At 38.0% G+C, this 18,147-nt stretch overlaps 2 protein-coding genes across 3 annotated transcripts; both read right to left on the bottom strand.

The window, feature by feature from the left end:
- Window positions 1–849: 849 nt before the first annotated feature.
- On the bottom strand, window positions 850–10,026 carry LOC116334858 (immunoglobulin lambda-1 light chain-like). 2 transcript variants are annotated; one of them, XM_039611539.1, is made up of 4 exons: window positions 9,979–10,026; window positions 9,559–9,884; window positions 2,021–2,054; window positions 850–1,318 (listed from the first exon to the last, which is right to left on the bottom strand). In XM_039611539.1, exons 1-4 carry the CDS (start codon window positions 10,016–10,018, stop codon window positions 996–998), a joined length of 723 nt encoding a protein of 240 aa, XP_039467473.1. In that variant the 5' UTR covers window positions 10,019–10,026; the 3' UTR covers window positions 850–995. The 2 variants fall into 2 exon arrangements, with proteins under 2 accessions (XP_039467473.1, XP_039467474.1); XM_039611540.1 differs by lacking the exons at window positions 9,559–9,884; window positions 9,979–10,026 and adding exons at window positions 5,982–6,295; window positions 6,392–6,470.
- Window positions 10,027–12,557: 2,531 nt separating this feature from the next.
- On the bottom strand, window positions 12,558–16,187 carry LOC116334861 (immunoglobulin lambda-1 light chain-like). Its single transcript, XM_031758403.2, has 4 exons — window positions 16,109–16,187; window positions 15,696–16,012; window positions 13,747–13,780; window positions 12,558–13,054 (listed from the first exon to the last, which is right to left on the bottom strand). Exons 1-4 carry the CDS (start codon window positions 16,146–16,148, stop codon window positions 12,732–12,734), a joined length of 714 nt encoding a protein of 237 aa, XP_031614263.2. The 5' UTR covers window positions 16,149–16,187; the 3' UTR covers window positions 12,558–12,731.
- Between the last annotated feature and the right edge of the window lie 1,960 nt (window positions 16,188–18,147).

Here is an 18,147-nt window from a genome sequence, read left to right as displayed (position 1 = left end):
AATACAGTTCAAATATTTTGGGACGATGCATGTCTACCTCTAAGAAAGGAAATAGGTGGCAAAATTCCTGTAGATGTCTTGCTAGATATCTAGATATTTGCTTATATTAAAGTTAATGTGTCCAGAAAATGAAGAATACAGTTTAAAGATAACTAAAAAATAAAATACTGTTTGCAAAAAGTTACATCCTGAATGAGACAGACTTACCTACTTGTTATATATAATGGTTTTAACGTTCAATGCAAAACAACAAATGACAACAGAAATATGCAGAAAGGTTTGGTTTGATAACTGGACTCTTCTTAGTGCTTCTTAACAGTAAATAAGTTATGTTTGGGCAAATACTGAACAGGATTCAGCTAACTGTCTCTGAATAAACAAATGATGTGAACTGAAACATTTCCAGTAAATGTTACATTTATTTTATTTTTTACAAAGAGCTGATACTTTCTTTACATGAGGTTGTAAATGAGTTACTAAGACCTGCAGGCAGTGCATCCAGAAGAGCAGAGAGGTGATGCTTCACTAACTGAGTGTGAAGATTCATTTGCAAGTTTACAACCAACATTTTAAACCAGTGACACTTGCCCTCTCTGTTACTCAGGAAGAATTGTTAAATGATGCTCTCTAAAATACACTTATGTTTTAACTATGAGAGCAACACAATTAAAAATGGTGTGCTTATGTGTTTTTTTTTCTATATGTGCCCCTCTCTAAAAAGTAAGACTTCATTTCAGTCATATTAAATTAATTTTACTATCAAAACAGTGACACAATTTCTTATTTACTGACAACAAAACACATTTTTTAAATCAATGCTTTTTTTTTTTATTTTTGCAAAACATGAATTCCTGAAAATACTTTTTAAAAACCAGCAAATGAATACATGACTTAAACCTTTTGCATTATTCTGATTTCTAACATGTAAAGACTGTAATGAGCAAACAGCACAAGCAGTAAAGAAGCAGACTTTAAATGCACATTCTGGTCCTCGACTATTCAGTGGGACATTCTGACTTCTTGATGGTTTTCTCTGAAGTCTGCGAGCCCAAAGACACTTTACATGTATAAACCTTATCCATGTTCCAGTCTGATGTCTGGATGGTCAGAGAGCTGCTGATTTGGTAAGTCTGGTCTGGTCTCTGAACAGCAGTGCTGGTAGAGATCCCACTGCTCACTGGACTCCCAGCAGCCAACCAGCTCACATCTGCAAAAGGCACAGACTGACTGGACAGACAGACCAGAGAAGCTGTGTTGGACTGGAGCTCAGCACTGGATGGAGGGAAGACTGTCAGGACAGGAGGAGGGAGGCTGGAGCCTGAAAATACATGAAGGATGTTCAGAAAACAAAAAAAGATAAACAAAATGAAAGACGAAAATTTGAAATGAAGTCATAAAACCAGAAGAAATCAAGAAGAGTCAATATGAAATAAACATAACATTTGTTATGAAGTTAGAAGAAAACAAAACTAATGTACAATGCTAAAATATATGGATCTAACATATCATTTGAATTTCTTTTTATATTTTTACCAAATGAAATATGATTAGTTACTGTTTAACTTTCCATGTAAGATGTCTTTGATTTAATTCTACAGGTTTCTGCATAACTTGTCAGCTAATGTGGGTAATTTTCTTTCATGTCAAAGAAAAGTGTACAGCCAGGTTCTAATCACTTCAAAGTAATTTTGAACTTTAGTAAAATTGTTAACTGCTATTGAAGAAAGAGAAAACGGGCCTATGTATGTTTTTGAAATGCCAACCTAAACATAAATTAAAAGCAATAAGAACGGAAAAACAACATATTTCACACCATTTTCAGAGAACTAGTTTGACACCATTTCACATTTTTTAAACATAAGTAATTCATGTCTCCTGTATATGAGACAACCTGAAACTACTTCAGATTGTACAAAATCGTAAAAAACTGATGCTGAACAAGAAACATATTGAATTAAGTAGTCATCAGCAGATTTTTGCAAAATCTCTGTTGTTTTATGATCAGTTAAAAAGTACTTACTTGTCACAATCAGCTTGGTGCCTTGTCCGAATACCACAGTGATTCAGTTTGTATACATGGCTGTACAAAAACCTCCTGACTGTCACTGATGAGGGGAGAGGAACTGAAACATCCTGTAGAGACCAACTTCCACTGTCAACATCTCATTCACTTCATCTGTTTGTATTTTATAACTGTCTCTCTCTGTGTGTAGTCATGTTTGTTCCTTTAGGTCACTTGTTTTCAGTGTTGGGTAAGTTACTTTAAATTAGTAACTTAGTTACATTACTAGTTACTTCTATCAAAAGTAACTCCGTTACTTTCAGAGTAACTAGTTACTAGGGAAAGTAACTTTGGTTTCACTCAGAATTCTCTTGTTAATGTGTTGCTTCCGTAACTGGATACCCAGCAAGAGTGCCAGTCTTCTAGTTTGCTTACTTGCCACAAGTGCACTGTGCCACCTACCAATAGAAAGGAAAAAATAATGTGCACATTTCCACGAGAGAAATCCCACGCCTGGACCGTCGTTGACGGCCGCCATGATTCTAGCCTGCTTTTTACATGCAACACAAAAACTGCAGTCGTGGTGCTTTCGATTGTACTCAGAACTCAGAAATTCTGCCTTCTGAATAGGAAGATGTAGGTAACACCAGACTGCAGATGAGCTGCATACAGGGCTGGACTGGGATTTTGACTAGAGACCGGCCCGCCATTATAGGAAAAATCATAAAGCCTTTGAATGAAAATAAACACTGTCGTGACAGTGATGTACACTGTTCTGATGGTATATATGTATCAATCTATGAATCGTTTGTTGTAAGACTCAGATAATTATTTTTTTAAAAGCGAGACATTTTAAATGAGAATAAGAAAGAAAGGTATTTCCTTGTGCCCCACTTTCCCTGTTAATGCCCTACATCAGGGGTGGGCAATTCCAGGCCCCAAGGGCCGGTGTCCCTGCAGGTTTTACGTGTCCTTGAACCAACACAGCTGATTTAAATAGCTAAATTAGCTCTGCAACATGTCCTGATGTTCTCCAGAGGCCTGGTAATGAACTAATCATGTGATTTAGGTGTGTTGACCCAAGGTGAGATCTAAAACCTGCAGGGACACCGGCCCTCGGGCCTGGAATTGCCCACCCTGCCCTACATGAACCCCTGGCAAAACTTTGCTAGACCTGCCCCTGCACAGTTACCAGCTGTCAGCTACTTAGAAAAGGATCCTGGTGTTATTTGTCTCTCAGAAACAGTTCATAACTTCCTTCAACTCATTCATGTCACCCAACAGGTAAACATGTTTCTCCATCACCTGTTCAGCTCTGATGATTCAGTAAGGACATCTCCTGGTTTCATCTTCATGTTTCCTCTCACCACATAACCAAACCAATATCATGACCAGCAGCTTTACAGCTGTGGCTCCAGCAAACATCAGCTGATACTAGAAATTAATATTAAATAAATTCTAACAACAGCTGATCAAGCTTAAACGTGTGCTGTTGTTTAGCGTGACCTCCGCTGGTTTCCTCTTTCTGGCGCAAAGTGGGCGATAAACAAACAAGAGAAAAAGCCAATCAGCTGATCATTTATCAGTTTCATAATTGAAGTAGAAACAGGAGAGGGAGGGGGAGAGAATGAGAGGAGAAGAGGCAGCTGTGCAGCAAAGACACAGAATAACTCCAGCTTTGTGTCTTTTTCATTCCAGCTGAAGTCCGGGACAAACTGTGTTCCTTTTCACCTCAATACGAAACGCGTAATATTTTCTCTGAATGCCAGACGATTCTGTTTTTTACAGGAGGTTGGCAACTCTAATAATTAACCGTATGAACAAAATAAAGTTCAACATCAGTAACATAGCACCCACCCAGCTGTATAGAAACTCCGTCATGCTAGCTAGTACCCAGTACGAAAAAGTCAGCATAACGAAAATAAACTGCACCTAAACTTGGTTTATATCTGACTGATAGACTGCAGATCATAACTTCTTACCTGAAGTTCAGTTCACCTGACACTCGGACCGCGGCCGCTTCGGGTCTCTCCTCTTGCCTCCCTTTTCCTTCATCCACCTGCTGGCCTCCACCACTTTCTAATGTTACTGAATCTGTGGAAGCTCGCGATAGCCACCACACGAAGTAACGAATAACGAGCCTATCTAAATCCCAGTAACGAGTAACGCGTTCCTGGTTTTGGCATAATAACTAGTTACCGTGCTCGTTACCACAATAATAACGTAGTTACTGTAACGCGTTACTTAATAACGCGTTAGTCCCAACACTGCTTGTTTTGTGTAAGACTTAATAAAGTCCTCATTATTGGCCAGCATTAATCAGAGCTGTAATGTCTCTCAATAAGATTTTGGCCACAGTCTGCTTCACTATGATGGTGGTTTGTTGGGAGAGTCTTCCCATGTCTGACAGGAACTCACTGCAGAGTCTCCTGTCTCTGCATGATTGATAATAGACTTGAAATCAATGTTTGGTCAGGATTTAGATATTAATCTGTCTGAGGAGAATCCTGCTGAAAAGGCAGGTGAGCTGTGGGAATGATGAAATCTCAGAACTGAGGAGAAGAACCAGGAACCTGTTTGTACCAGCTGACATAAAAGCTTTCAGCTTTTTTAATGTTGTATTTGAGCAGGTTAATGGTAAAAAAAAGAATTTAAAAAATGAGCAATCCAATGTTTAATAAGACATCATCTGGAGGTTTGTACGTTACTCTGCATTTTTTTGATTGGACTACTCAAGTGAATGAGTCTAAGAACGCATATGTACTGCTCAAGAGGTTTCTGACACATTGTGAACAACTGCGATATGTACAGTGTCTTCTATTTCTGCAAACTTGATCATTAAATGGTAATTAATGTTTGATGAGGACATAGAGTTGAATCTTTCTGAGGAGAATCTTGTTTCAAAGCTGGGTGAGCTGTCAGAATGGAGAAATCTTAGAACATACAGATGATTTTCTCCAGGAACTTGTTTATACAGCCAACAGAATTCCTATCATCTCTCTCAATGTTGCAGTTGAGAACAGCTAGTTGAAAACTTTGTACTTGGTTACTTCCCACCTCTGGGGACAGAAAACCTGTTCCAAAGCCAAGTGAGCTGCCAAAATGAAAATTGAGGAACCCCTCCAGGAACATGTTTAGACCATCTAACATAATTCAACCATGTTGCACCTGAGAACAACTTCTTGACCTGGAGAAACCTTGTGGACAGCAGGTATCTGAATAAACGCTTCCGCTGCATTAACATGTGCCAACAAACAGAGAAAGAACATGAGTGAAATGTCTTTCTCCACAAAGATGGGCTATGACACAGATGAGAAGAACGTTTTACATTTTAGAGAAGTGATGAGAGAGCAGACAGTCCCCAGCATGTTGTCAGTGTGAGGTGTAAACATCCTTTAATATTCAGCTGAGATGTGAAAACGATTGTAGTGAGAATAGAAGCAACAGATAAAATGCAATTTAGCTGCTTTTTTATTTCATATGAAACATTTTTAAACCTATTATGCAACTTTATCAGTATCCATTTAGGTTGATTAATGTCATTTACTGCAGCTAGAATGTGACAGTTATCAGAGTTTTAGGAAACCGTTTGTCAAATTGCTGTTATTTAAAAACACACACACACACATATAATAGGTTTAATTGTGTTAGATGCACATAATTTAAAATGCACATAATTGTTTACATATATATGGCAATTTGTGTTGTTGGTGGTCATTATACTCCTCAATATTTTATACTTTCAGTGATGAATGTAAAAATATATTGAAAAAAAAATAATTCAGTGTTTATTAACAGACTGTCTGAAGTTGGTGGGTTTTCACTGATGAACATTAAAATAAATAAAAACTATTTGAAGGTGGTGGGTTTACACTGAGTTTGTTGAATGGGTCTTTTGTCAGCATGTGAAAAAAAAGAGCATCAAAAAGCAGAAGTATCAGTGGGGAGGTTTTTGTCACAGTGTAAATCACTGTGATACAGCAGAGCTGTCCCATGTCTCACAGTAATAAACTGCAGAGTCTCCCTCCTCCACATTGCTGATGATCAAACGATAATCTTTTGTTGACTGATGAGTGGATGTAAATTTTGGAGCAGAGAACCCAGAGCCATAGGTTGGAGAACTAGAGCTATAATGAAAATACAGCACAAACTGAGGAACTCCTCCTGGAATCTGTTTATACCAATAGACAGTGCTAGTAACAGTCCCCAGGTTACAGTCCATGGTGGCTGTCTCTCCTTTTCTCACTGATAAAACAGGAGGTTTCTGTGTCAGCACCGTCACACCACTCACACCTGCAAACAACAAGAAGACATGGAGTCAAGAGAAACACAAGCACATATGAATCCAACAAATAACTACTAATCTGAAGTATAAATGAGCTTCCATACATGTTAGAGCAGTGATGAGAGCACAGAGAGTCACCAGCATGTTGTCACTGTGTGTTGAGAGCTGTGACTTAGAAAGAGATTGCACTGCTTCTGTAGGAGGAGAGGAGGTGTGAGCCATTAAATATGTGACAGAAACTCAGAGATACTGAGAGGAGGAGGAGCTAAACCTGCATAGTTTGTGATGTTTGGGTAATTTATGTTCAGTGGAGGGTAATTATGTTTTTGTATTACAGTTTTTTCTGATGGCTTAAGCACATTTTTTGTAACTATTGGCTATTTTTGCAAAACTGTACACACAAATAAGAAAACTCTTCACCCAATTAGCAAGACATAGTAGTTTTCTTGTAAAAGCGAATAACCCTTGCTTAACTCTCCACACCTTTGTAAAAATGGTATTTTCGTATCCAACAGTTAGCACAAGCCATCATATTAATAAGCACGCAATACATCAACTACACACTGATGGTATGAATAAAAAACACACCTGGCTTTTGCTTTCTCTGTTCATAAGGTAGGCTATGTCAGTTTGATCTCATACTTTTGTCATAGATCCGTAAGCATAGAGGGATCCAAACTTCAAGTACTGGTGTTTATTCACACACATCAAAACAAACAGTGTTTATTTCCAAGTATAGGATTATTTGCAATCGCCATATTGACTATATGGGTTTCTTGGTCTGCAGTGAACATTCTTCCTCTGCCCCCAGCATCTGGTCGTCTAGCAATTCTGTAAAGTAACAATTTCAGTATTTTTACATCTATGTTATTGTTGTGTTTCTCATTGGCATATGGCAGTGCTACAAATCTTAGTGCAAAGTGACTGTACTAACCGATTCTCATTTCAAAATGTCCTTATGATGCTTGCTACAGTGTAGCGGCTCGAGTTAGGCTGAACCCGTTGGCCAGCTTCCCTCAGGGTCATTCCACGGTTGATTACATGGTCCACTATTGTAGCTCTGATGTCATCAGCAATTCTATTTCTTACTCTTCTTACCCTTCCTCTCCCCCTCCTCGTCCTCCTCTCCCCCTTCCTCGTCCTCCTCTTGCTCCTCCTTGTCCTTGTCGTCCTCTTCATCCTTCTTCTTCACCTCCACGTCCTCTTCCTTGGCCTCCTCTACTTCTCACTCTTCCTGCTCCCTCCACTGTACTCCACACACACAGCTTACCTGTATTATAGTGCTTAGGCTGATTGCAAAGTGAACTAATTATCTAAAAAAGTTTTCACATGTGACAGTGTGCCAGACAGTTGATAAAATAGTGTAAATAATGGCCGTAAATGTGTATAGTTTTGCTAGGAGTGCGTTGATCATTTGGAAATTGAGTGTAAAGCAGTGAGTTGTGTTTACAGTTCTGCAAAAAGAGTGCTGTGCAGTGGATTGTAGCTACAGGTTTGCAAAGTGTGTGTTACAAAATGGCAAACTGAGTGCATTGTTTGTGCTTTTAGTTTTGCAAACTCAGTGAGTGGTTTTGCTATAAGTATTAATAGTTTTAGAAATTGTGCTATAAGAATCACAGTTAGGGTTTAAGCATTCAGGAAAAACTGTAATTCATATTGGTAATTGTGATGTCTCCTCCTCTCCCTTAAAATTGTGCTACTGCATTATTATGAAAAATTGTTTGCTATGTCTCCTGGGTGGGGTGTTCCAGGGATGTCTGACAGAGAGGATTCCCAGGATATGCATATCTCTCGGCTGGCCTCAGAACACCTTGGTGTTCCCCCACAGAAGCTGGAGGAGGTGTGGGGTCTTCCGCTTAGGCTGCTGACCACGCGACGCAGCTCTGGACAAGTGGAAGAAGATGTATGTATGGAAGGATGGGTGCTATGTCCTTCAGGTTTATTACTGATGCTTTTACCATTTCCATCTTTTATGTTTGGACAAAAAAAGATCAGAATCCCTAACCCTTACAATTAACTGTTATAATTACATAATCAACAACCTTGAAATGTATGAACTTCTCTGCAAATTCACATGAAACCGGAGTGTTTAGGATTAGGAGAACATTTCATAAAATGTTACGCCATTTATGAATATTGAACAACTGAATAACGTTAGCACTGCTTCTGTAGGATGAGGAGAGGAGGTGTGAACCATTAAATATGACACTGAAACTCAGACAGACTGACAGGAGGAGCCAAACATACAGAGTTTGTAATGTTTTTGGTAACTTATCTTTAGTGAAGGGTAATTCAGGTTTTGGTGATAGTGATGTCTCCCTCTTCTCCCTTAAAATTGTGGTGCTATATTTTATTATTATAAACTAGCTGCTGTGTCCTTCAGATTTATTACTGATGCTTTAACCATTACCAGTTTTTATGTTTTGAGAAAAATAGAGCAGTACCCTGCTAACTGTTACGATTAAAGTTAGAATTACATAATCAACACCCCTAAAATGTATGAAATTTTATGTAAACGCATACGAAACTGGAGTACTTAGGGTTAGGAGAACATTTTACAAAATGTTACATCATTGATGAATATTGAACAACTGAACAAAGAGTTATAAAAATATAGAAAATAATTTTACTAATAGAATTGTGTGGGCTCACTTTTTTATTGCAAGCTTGAACCACATGAGTTTTGTGATATTTCTCACAAATGAAATCAGTGTGATACAGGTGTTTTGATATAGTTCCCCCGATTCATAAAAACAAATACCAGCATCTCTCATCTACATCTTAAGAGTTAAACAATCTGATTTTGACTAGAGAGTAGATAGAAGAAGAAAGCAGAGCCTTCTGTTGGACGGTTATTACTGTGACTCATATTAGTGCAAACTAATGAAACTGAGCACCACTGTTACTAACGCTGAGGATGCACCTGTACAAATGCTGGTGCATAATGCTGGTGGTGAATACCTGTTTGTACACACCTTTACAAATATATAATATATAAAGTAATTTTTATTACTTATAGATAACCACATAGAGTACCTGTCTCCTTTTCTGTATATGATTATTTGAGCAGATGTGACTGAATAATACGTGCATATTCCCTGTTTGCTTTTTGATTATTTTAATGATAAATGAAAAAAAAAACACAGTAGTTGAAGGTGGTGGGGTTTCAGTGTGTTTGTTGGAGGTGTCTTTTATCAGGATGCAAAAAGAGCATCAAAAAGCAGAAGTATCTGTGTGGAGGTTTTTGTCACAGTGTGAATCACTGTGATACCCCACTGCTAGCAGAGCCGTCCCATGTCTGACAGTAATAAACTGCAGAGTCTCCCTCCTCTATGTTCTTGATGATTAAACGATAATCTGTTGTTGACTGATGAGTGGATGTGAATTTTGGAGCAGAGAACCCAGAGCCATAGGTTGGAGAACTATAGCTATGATGAAAATACAGCACAAACTGAGGAACTCCTCCTGGAATCTGTTTATACCAAACAGCAACATAGTCAGTAACAGTCCCCAGGTTACAGTCCATGGTGGCTGTCTCTCCTTTCCTCACTGATAAAACAGGAGGTTTCTGTGTCAGCACCGTCACACCACTCACACCTGCAAACAACAAGAAGACATGGAGTCAAGAGAAACACACTGACGTTTAAATATAACATAAGGTCTATTCTTCAGTATATTTTAGACTCTTTACATGTTAGAGCAGTGATGAGAGAACAGAGAGTCACCAGCATGTTGTCAGTGTGGGCAAAGAACTGAGTGGAGAGATGATGGTGGAGGAGCTATTTAATACAACTAACAGGGGGAGGAGCATTGGAAGTTTCTTTATCTTGCCTGTATTACTAATATTGTTATTAGTATTATCACTGCTGTTGGTCATTTCTTCTTTTTCTCTCTCTCTTCATTTTTTTTAAACGTTTGTTTGTTAAATTTTGGAATAGTTACTCTCTCCACATCCAAAATGAGACAGCATTATAGTTGGTTATATTTGATACTAAAACTTGCACTGTATTCAAAAATTAAACTTTGATTTAAATTTTGGTAAATTTAAATTTATCACTGTCGAGGCACCATTGTTAGATATTGTTAATTCAACATTTTGATATTTTTTGGATGATGCTGAGGTTCTTGTATATTCACCTAACTAAACCTTATGTTAGTGACTACTTTCACACAAACTCAAAAATTATTCTGTTCACTAAAAAGGAAAAATAATTTTTTTTTTGATTCTTTCATTGAGGTAATCCATGTTATAGAAAGGACCCAACACGTAGACAATGTTGGAGGATTGTTGATATTTTATTTATACTTCAAGTTCTTTGATCAGAATGCTTGTGCAGCTTTTCCGCTGTCTAGTTCACAGCATGGCTTTCTCCTCCAGTCCAGGTCATGCCGTGGAGAATGTTAAGCTGCTTGTAACATTGTTCAGCATGACTGCTTTAGTGTTGAGTCGGTGATGGTCTCGTGACACACAGACCTCTACAGGATAGCCAACAGCATCCTGACTGTCATTAGGTATCAGATGAAGTCCTTGGAAACGTTGTTGAACCCTGTGGTGGTGCAGTGGATCCTGGGTTCCTACTGGTGCACAACAATACGCATGACGAGAGAGCATACAGGCAGTTCCTGAAGACCAAGTGAACTGTATAAGAGTAGAGTTGAGGTGTGATGGCTGCACTTACAGCCACACAGTGGTAATATTCACCATGTTAGTGTAGAGGCTTATAAGTAACATTGCATTCACATTTGTCTTTCTCTAAATATAGGAATTAATTTACAGGACAATAAATAGCTGGTTTTGGTTTAGAATTAATTCACATATCTACATAACACTGCATTCTAAAATAAGTGCGCACATTTTAGTTTACACTGTTATGTATGATTAATCTTTTGTCTTCTGAGTTACCTTAGTTGCAGCTGCTCCAGTCCCTTGATTGAGGAGCCAAGAGGTGGAAAAGGGGCGGAGCGAGCTTTGATGGAAGACTGCTAATTGGTTCATTCCATAACTCGGGACCATGGGGGGTTGGAGTTCATTATGTTAGTTTCAGTTAGGTTTTGTGTGTTTCACCCTTTGTATTTTTTTGTGGGCTGATCAGCCACTATTTAAGTTTCCCTTTGTCTCGTTAAGTTAGGTCAGTTTGTTTGAGTCATCAGTAGTGTTGTCAACTTTGAGTAGAGTTCTGTTATTTTGACCTCTTTTATGGGCCCAAGATTTTGATTCTTTTTGCATGATTTAACCAATTATGTTTTTTGGGTTAAATAAAAAATCATTTCTTTGGACTTTAACCTGTGCCTAACTCTCTTTCACTCTTGCGTCCATCACATGAGGGTAGAACTGCAGTAAAGATTAGTTATAGAGCTGGACTTCATGTATTGAGAAGTTATTGGACCAAACCAAAGACGTATCTTTGATATATAACTGTTTTTAATTTAACAAATGGGGTGGGGGGTCTTTGGCCAGCTGCAGAGGAGGGGTGACGCAGTGAGCTCACAGGGCGGTGCGGAGGCAGGGAGGGAAAAGGTGCACAAGGCTGTTTAATGAGGGAGACCTGTCTTATGTCTTTGGCAGTGAGAAGGAGCGGACACACAATGGGAGTGACGGAGTGGCTGCGTCCGAGGCTGGTGCCAGAAACCGCAGGGGAAGAGACATTGTTTTGAATAAAGCACAAGTATAAGCACAAACCCAGAAGTGTCTGTATGTGTCCTGTGTCACACCAAATTATAGTGAAATGCAGCCTGAAATATAATAATATAAATCACATTTTATAGTCAGGGAAAGTCTCATCTCACTTTACAGAGAGCTGACATAACTTCATTTGCATGAAGTTATAAAAGATACAGAGACTGCAGATGTATCCTGGACAGGAAAAGACGGAGGAGGAGAGATGTGATGCTTCATTAACTGAGTGTGAAGATTTATTTACAAATTTACAACCGATGTTTTAAAACTGTGTCACCGTTCCTTTGTGCAGTGTATTGCGTAATGATAATCTCCAGTCTATAAAATATGGAACAGCATGCATTTTCAGAGCATTTCTTTAGAGTTGCAGTTAAACAGTTAAATGTCGTTACACATTAATTATGTTCTCATATTTATATATTTATTTAAAAAAAGCTTAAAGTGGAAATTTCACAAATGTGGTTACACACTGATTATGTTCTCGTATCTTCCCCCTCCTAAAATGTAACAATTTCAGGTTTGTCATTCTGAATTTATGTTAGTGGCTACGTTAAAAGTGTATTCTTCTTTACTTAAAAGGAAAACAAATGATGTATATCCAATGCTTTTATTGATATATGAAAAACAGCAGTTCCTCTGAATAGCTGCAAATAAACACATGAATTTAACCTTTTGCTTTATTCTGATTTCTAACATGTAAAGACTGTAATGAGCAAACAGCACAAGCAGTAAAGAAGCAGATTTTAAATGCACATTCTGGTCCTCGACTATTCAGTGGGACATTCTGACTTCTTGATGGTTTTCTCTGAAGTCTGTGAGCCCAAAGACACTTTACATGTATAAACCTTATCCATGTTCCAGTCTGATGTCTGGATGGTCAGAGAGCTGCTGATTTGGTAAGTCTGGTCTGGTCTCTGAACAGCAGTGCTGGTAGAGATCTGACTGCTCACTGGACTCCCACCAGCCAACCAGCTCACATCTGCAAAAGTCACAGACTGACTGGACAGACAGACCAGAGAAGCTGTGTTGGACTGGAGCTCAGCACTGGATGGAGGGAAGACTGTCAGGACAGGAGGAGGGAGGCTGGAGCCTGAAAATACATGAAGGATGTTCAGAAAACAAAAAAAGATAAACGAAAGGAAAGAAGGAAATTGGAAATTAAGTCATAAAACCAGAAGAAATCAAGAAGAGTCAATATGAAATAAACATAACATTTCTTATGAAGTTAGAAGAAAACAAAACTAATGTACAATACTAAAATATATGGATCCAGCACATCGTTTGAATTTCTTTTTATATTTTTACCAAATATGATTAGTTACTGTTTAACTTTCCATGTAAGATGTCTTTGATTTAATTCTACAGGTTTCTGCATAACTTGTCAGCTAATGTGGGTAATTTTCTTTCACGTCAAAGAAAAGTGTACGGCCAGGTTCTAATCACTTCAAAGTAATTTTGAACTTTAGTAACACTGTTAACTACTATTGAAGAAAGAGAAAACAGGCCTATGTATGTTTTTGAAATGCCAAACTAAACATAAATTAAAAGCAATAAGAATGGAAAAACAACATATTTCACACCATTTTCAGAGAACTGGTTTGACACCATTTCACATTTTTTAAACATAAGTAATTCATGTCTCCTGTATATGAGACAACGTGAAACTATTTCAGATTGTACAAAATCGTAAAAATGATGCTGAACAAGAAACATATTGAATTAAGTAAGTAAGTCATTTTTGCAATATCTCTCTTGTTTTATGATCAGTTAAAAAGTACTTACTTGTCACAATCAGCTTGGTGCCTTGTCCGAATACCACGGTGATTCAGTTTGTATACATGGCTGTACAAAAACCTCCTGACTGTCACTGATGAGGGGAGAGGAACTGAAACATCCTGTAGAGACCAACTTCCACTGTCAACATCTCATTCCCTTCATCAATCTGTTTGTATTTTATAAATGTGTTTTTCTCTCTGTGTGTAGTCACGTTTATTCTTTCATGTCACTTGTTTTGTGTAAGATTTAATAAAGTCCTCATTATTGGCCAGTATTAGTCAGAGCTTCACTGTCTCTCAGTAAGATTTTGGCCACAGTCTGCTTCACTATGATAGTGGTTTGTTGGGAGAGTCTTCCCATGTCTGACAGGAACTCACTGCAGAGTCTCCTGTCTCTGCATGATTGATAATAGACTTGAAATCAGTGTTTGGTCAGGATTTAGATATTAATCTGTCTGAGGAGAATCCTGCTGAAAAGGCAGGTGAGCTGTGAGAATGATGAAATCTCAGAAATGAGGAGAAGAACCAGGAACCTGTGTGTACCAGCTGACATAAAAGCGTCAAGCTTTTTTAATGTTGTATTTGAGCAGGTTAAAGGAAAAATAAAAGGATTTAAAAAAATGAGCAATCCAGTGTTAAATAACACATCATCTGGAGGTTGTACATTACTCTGCATTTTCTTGATTGGACTATACTCAAGTGAATGAGTCTAAGAAAGCATATGTACTGCTCAAGAGGTTTGTAACACATTGCGATATGTACAGTGTCTTCTATTTCTGCAAACTTCATAGTTAAATTGTAATTAATGTTTGATGAGGACATAGAGTTGAATCTTTCTGAGGAGAATCTTGTTTCAAAGCTGGGTGAGCTGTCAGAATGGAGAAATCTTAGAACATACAGATGATTTTCTCCAGGAACTTGTTTATACAGCCAACAGAATTCCTATCATCTCTCTCAATGTTGCAGTTGAGAACAGCTAGTTGAAAACTTTGTACTTAAGTACAGTAAGTATTTGTACTTGGTTACTTCCCACCTCTGGGGACAGAGAACCTGTTCCAAAGCCAAGTGAGCTCCCAGAATGACAAACTGAGGAACCCCTCCAGGAACTTGTTTAGACCATCTAACATAACTGAACCATGTTGCAGCTGAGAACAACTTCTTGACCTGGAGAAACCTTGTGGACAGCAGGTATCTGGATAAACACTTCCACTGCATTAACATGTGCCAGCAAACACAGAAAAACATGAGTGAAATGTCTTTCTCCAAAACGATGGGCTATGAAACAGATGAGAAGAACGTTTTACACTTTAGAGAAGTGATGAGAGAGCAGACAGTCCCCAGCATGTTGTCAGTGTGAGGTGTAAACATCCTTTACTATTCAGCTGAGATGTGAAAAGAATTGTAGTAAGAAGAGAAGCAACAGATAAGATGCAATTTAGCTGCTTTTTTATTTCATATGAAACATTTTTAAACCTCATTATGCAACTTTATCAGTATCCCTTTAGGTTGATTAATGTCATTTACTGCAGCTAGAATGTGACAGTTATCAGAGTTTTAGGAAACCGTTTGTTAAATTGCTCATTTAAAAACACACACATAATTGGTTTTATTAAGTTAGATGCACATAATTTAAAATGCACATAATTGTGTACATATATATGGCAATGTGTGTTGTTGGTCATTATACTCCTCAATAATTTATACTTTCAGTGATGAATGTAAAAATATATTTAAACAAGTAATTCAGTGTTTATTAACAGACTGTCTGAAGTTGTTGAGTTTTTATTGATGAACATTAAAATTAAAAATTAAAAATAACAAACACACTATTTGAAGGTGGTGGGTTTACACTGAGTTTGTTGAATGGGTCTTTTGTCAGCATGTGGAAAAAAAGAGCATCAAAAAGCAGAAGTATCAGTGGGGAGGTTTTTGTCACAGTGTAAATCACAGTGATACAGCAGCATTGCTGTCCCATGTCTTACAGAAATAGACTGCAGAGTCTCCCTCCTCCACATTTTTGATGATCAAACGATAATCTTTTGTTGACTGATGAGTGGATGTAAATTTTGGAGAGGAGAACCCAGAGGCATAGGTTGGAGAACTATAGCTATGATGAAAATACAGCACATGCTGAGGAACTCCTCCTGGAATCTGTTTATACCAATAGGCAGCATTAGTACCAGTCCCCAGGTTACAGTCCATGGTGGCTGTGTCTCCTTTCCTCACTGATAAAACAGGAGGTTTCTGTGTCAGCACCGTCACACCACTCACACCTGCAAACAACATGAAGACATGGAGTCAAGAGAAACACAAGCACATATGAATCCAACAAATAACCACTAATCTGAAGTATAAATGAGGTTCCATACATGTTAGAGCAGTGACGAGAGCACAGAGAGTCACCAGCATGTTGTCACTGTGTGTTGAGACCTGTGACTTAGAAAGAGATTGCACTGCTTCTGTAGGAGGAGAGGAGGTGTGAGCCTTTAAATATGTGACAGAAACTCAGAGATACTGAAAGGAGGAGGAGCTAAACCTGCATAGTTTGTGATGTTTGGGTAATTTGTGTTCAGTGGAGGGTAATTCTGTTTTTTTATTAATACATATTGGTAATTGTGATGTCTCCCTCCTCTCCCTTAAAATTGTGCTACTGCATTTTATTATGAAAAATTGTTTGCTATGTCTCCTGGGTGAGGTGTTCCCCAGGCCAGACCCAGGACATGCATATCTCTTGGCTGGCCTCAGAACACCTTGATGTTCCCCAGAGAAGCTGGAGGAGGTGGGTGGGGAGAGGGAGGTGTGGGGTCTTCTGCTTAGGTTGCTGCCCTGCGACCCAACCCCGGATAAGTGGAAGAAAATGTATGTATGGAAGGATGGTTGCTATGTCCTTCAGGTTTATTACTGATGCTTTTACCATTACCAGTTTTTATGTTTGGACAAAAAAAAGAGCAGAATCCTGCTAACCCTTACAGTTAACTGTTATAATTACATAATCAACAACCTTGAAATGTATGAACTTCTCTGTAAATTCACATGCAACCGGAGTGTTTAGGATTAGGAGAACATTTCATAAAATGTTACGCCATTTATGAATATTGAACAACTGAAGAAAGAGTTCAAATAAAGAGAATAATTTTAGTACTAGAACTGTGTGGGCTCCTTTTTCGTTGCAAACTTGAGCCACATGGGTAGGGCTAAATAAGTATATACTTCTGCCTACTCCTTTTCAAACAACTGCATGGAAAGATTTTATGAAATGTTGGAGAATGTATATGTTTGAAATACAAATGAACTGAACTGAACTGAACATGAGTTTTGTGATATTTCTCACAAATGAAATCACTGTGATTCAGGCGTCTTGATATAGTTCCCCCGATTCACAAAAACAAATACCAGCATCTCTCATCTATATCTTGAGAGTTAAACACAACAATTAGAGGACTGACTAATTTGCATTTACTAAAACATTTTAGTTTTAGACACTCATATTCATTTTTGTATTCATGTGTTTTGTTCTACAATTAATAGTTGGAAATGTTAACTCTTCAGAATTCATAAAAGCTGTAGTGTCACAAAGTTGTGTTTTGTTTGTTTTTTGTCTCAGTATTCATGATTGTGTTATGTTTTACTTAATAGAGTCTATGTTTCAGTGCAGTACAACGCTTAGACTACTCCTTTTAACTCTTAATCTACGTCTAATGATGATGTCAAATTTAGTCAGTCTGATGAGGAGAATCCTGTTACAAAGTAAAGTGAATTGTCCTCATTGAAAACTCTCTACATGCTGAGGAGCTCCATCAGAGACTTGAATCATTACAGGCAGGTCCTTGAACAGTTTTAGTTTAAATGCAAATGTCCTTATTGTCACACATCACACATTTTCTTCTTTTCTTACATTTAATGATGCTGGATGTATGTTTATAACTATTTAAGAGTTGAGTCTGGTGTCGAAATTTATATTATTTATAACAGCATACAATGTTGGTCTGCTTTTTTGTATATGGTTGTGTATATGAGTAGTTGTGGCTGAATAACATGTGGATTTTCCCCTGTTTGCTTTGTTCATGATTTCAATTATGAATATTAAAAGAAAAAACAAACAAACAAATAACACACTATTTGAAGGTGTGTTTGTTAGAGGTGCCTTTTATCAGGTTGCATCAAAAAGAAGAAGGATCTATGTGGAGGTTTTTTTGTCAGAGTGCGAATCCCTGTGATACCCCACTGTTAGCAGAGCTGTCCCGTGTCTGACAGTAATACACTGCAGTGTCTCCTGTCTCTGCCTGTTTAATTATGAACTAGGAATCAATATTTGATGAGGATTTAGAGTTGAATCTGTCTGAGGAGAATCCTGTTCCAAATTCAAGTGAGCTGCCAGAATACTGAAAACTTCGACCATTCTGAGGAA

Source organism: Oreochromis aureus, linkage group 4, assembly GCF_013358895.1.
Source record: "Oreochromis aureus strain Israel breed Guangdong linkage group 4, ZZ_aureus, whole genome shotgun sequence".
Classification (NCBI taxonomy): domain Eukaryota; kingdom Metazoa; phylum Chordata; class Actinopteri; order Cichliformes; family Cichlidae; genus Oreochromis; species Oreochromis aureus.
The sequence above is the reverse complement of the archived record's forward strand: the minus strand, read 5'-3'. Positions and strand labels throughout refer to the sequence as shown.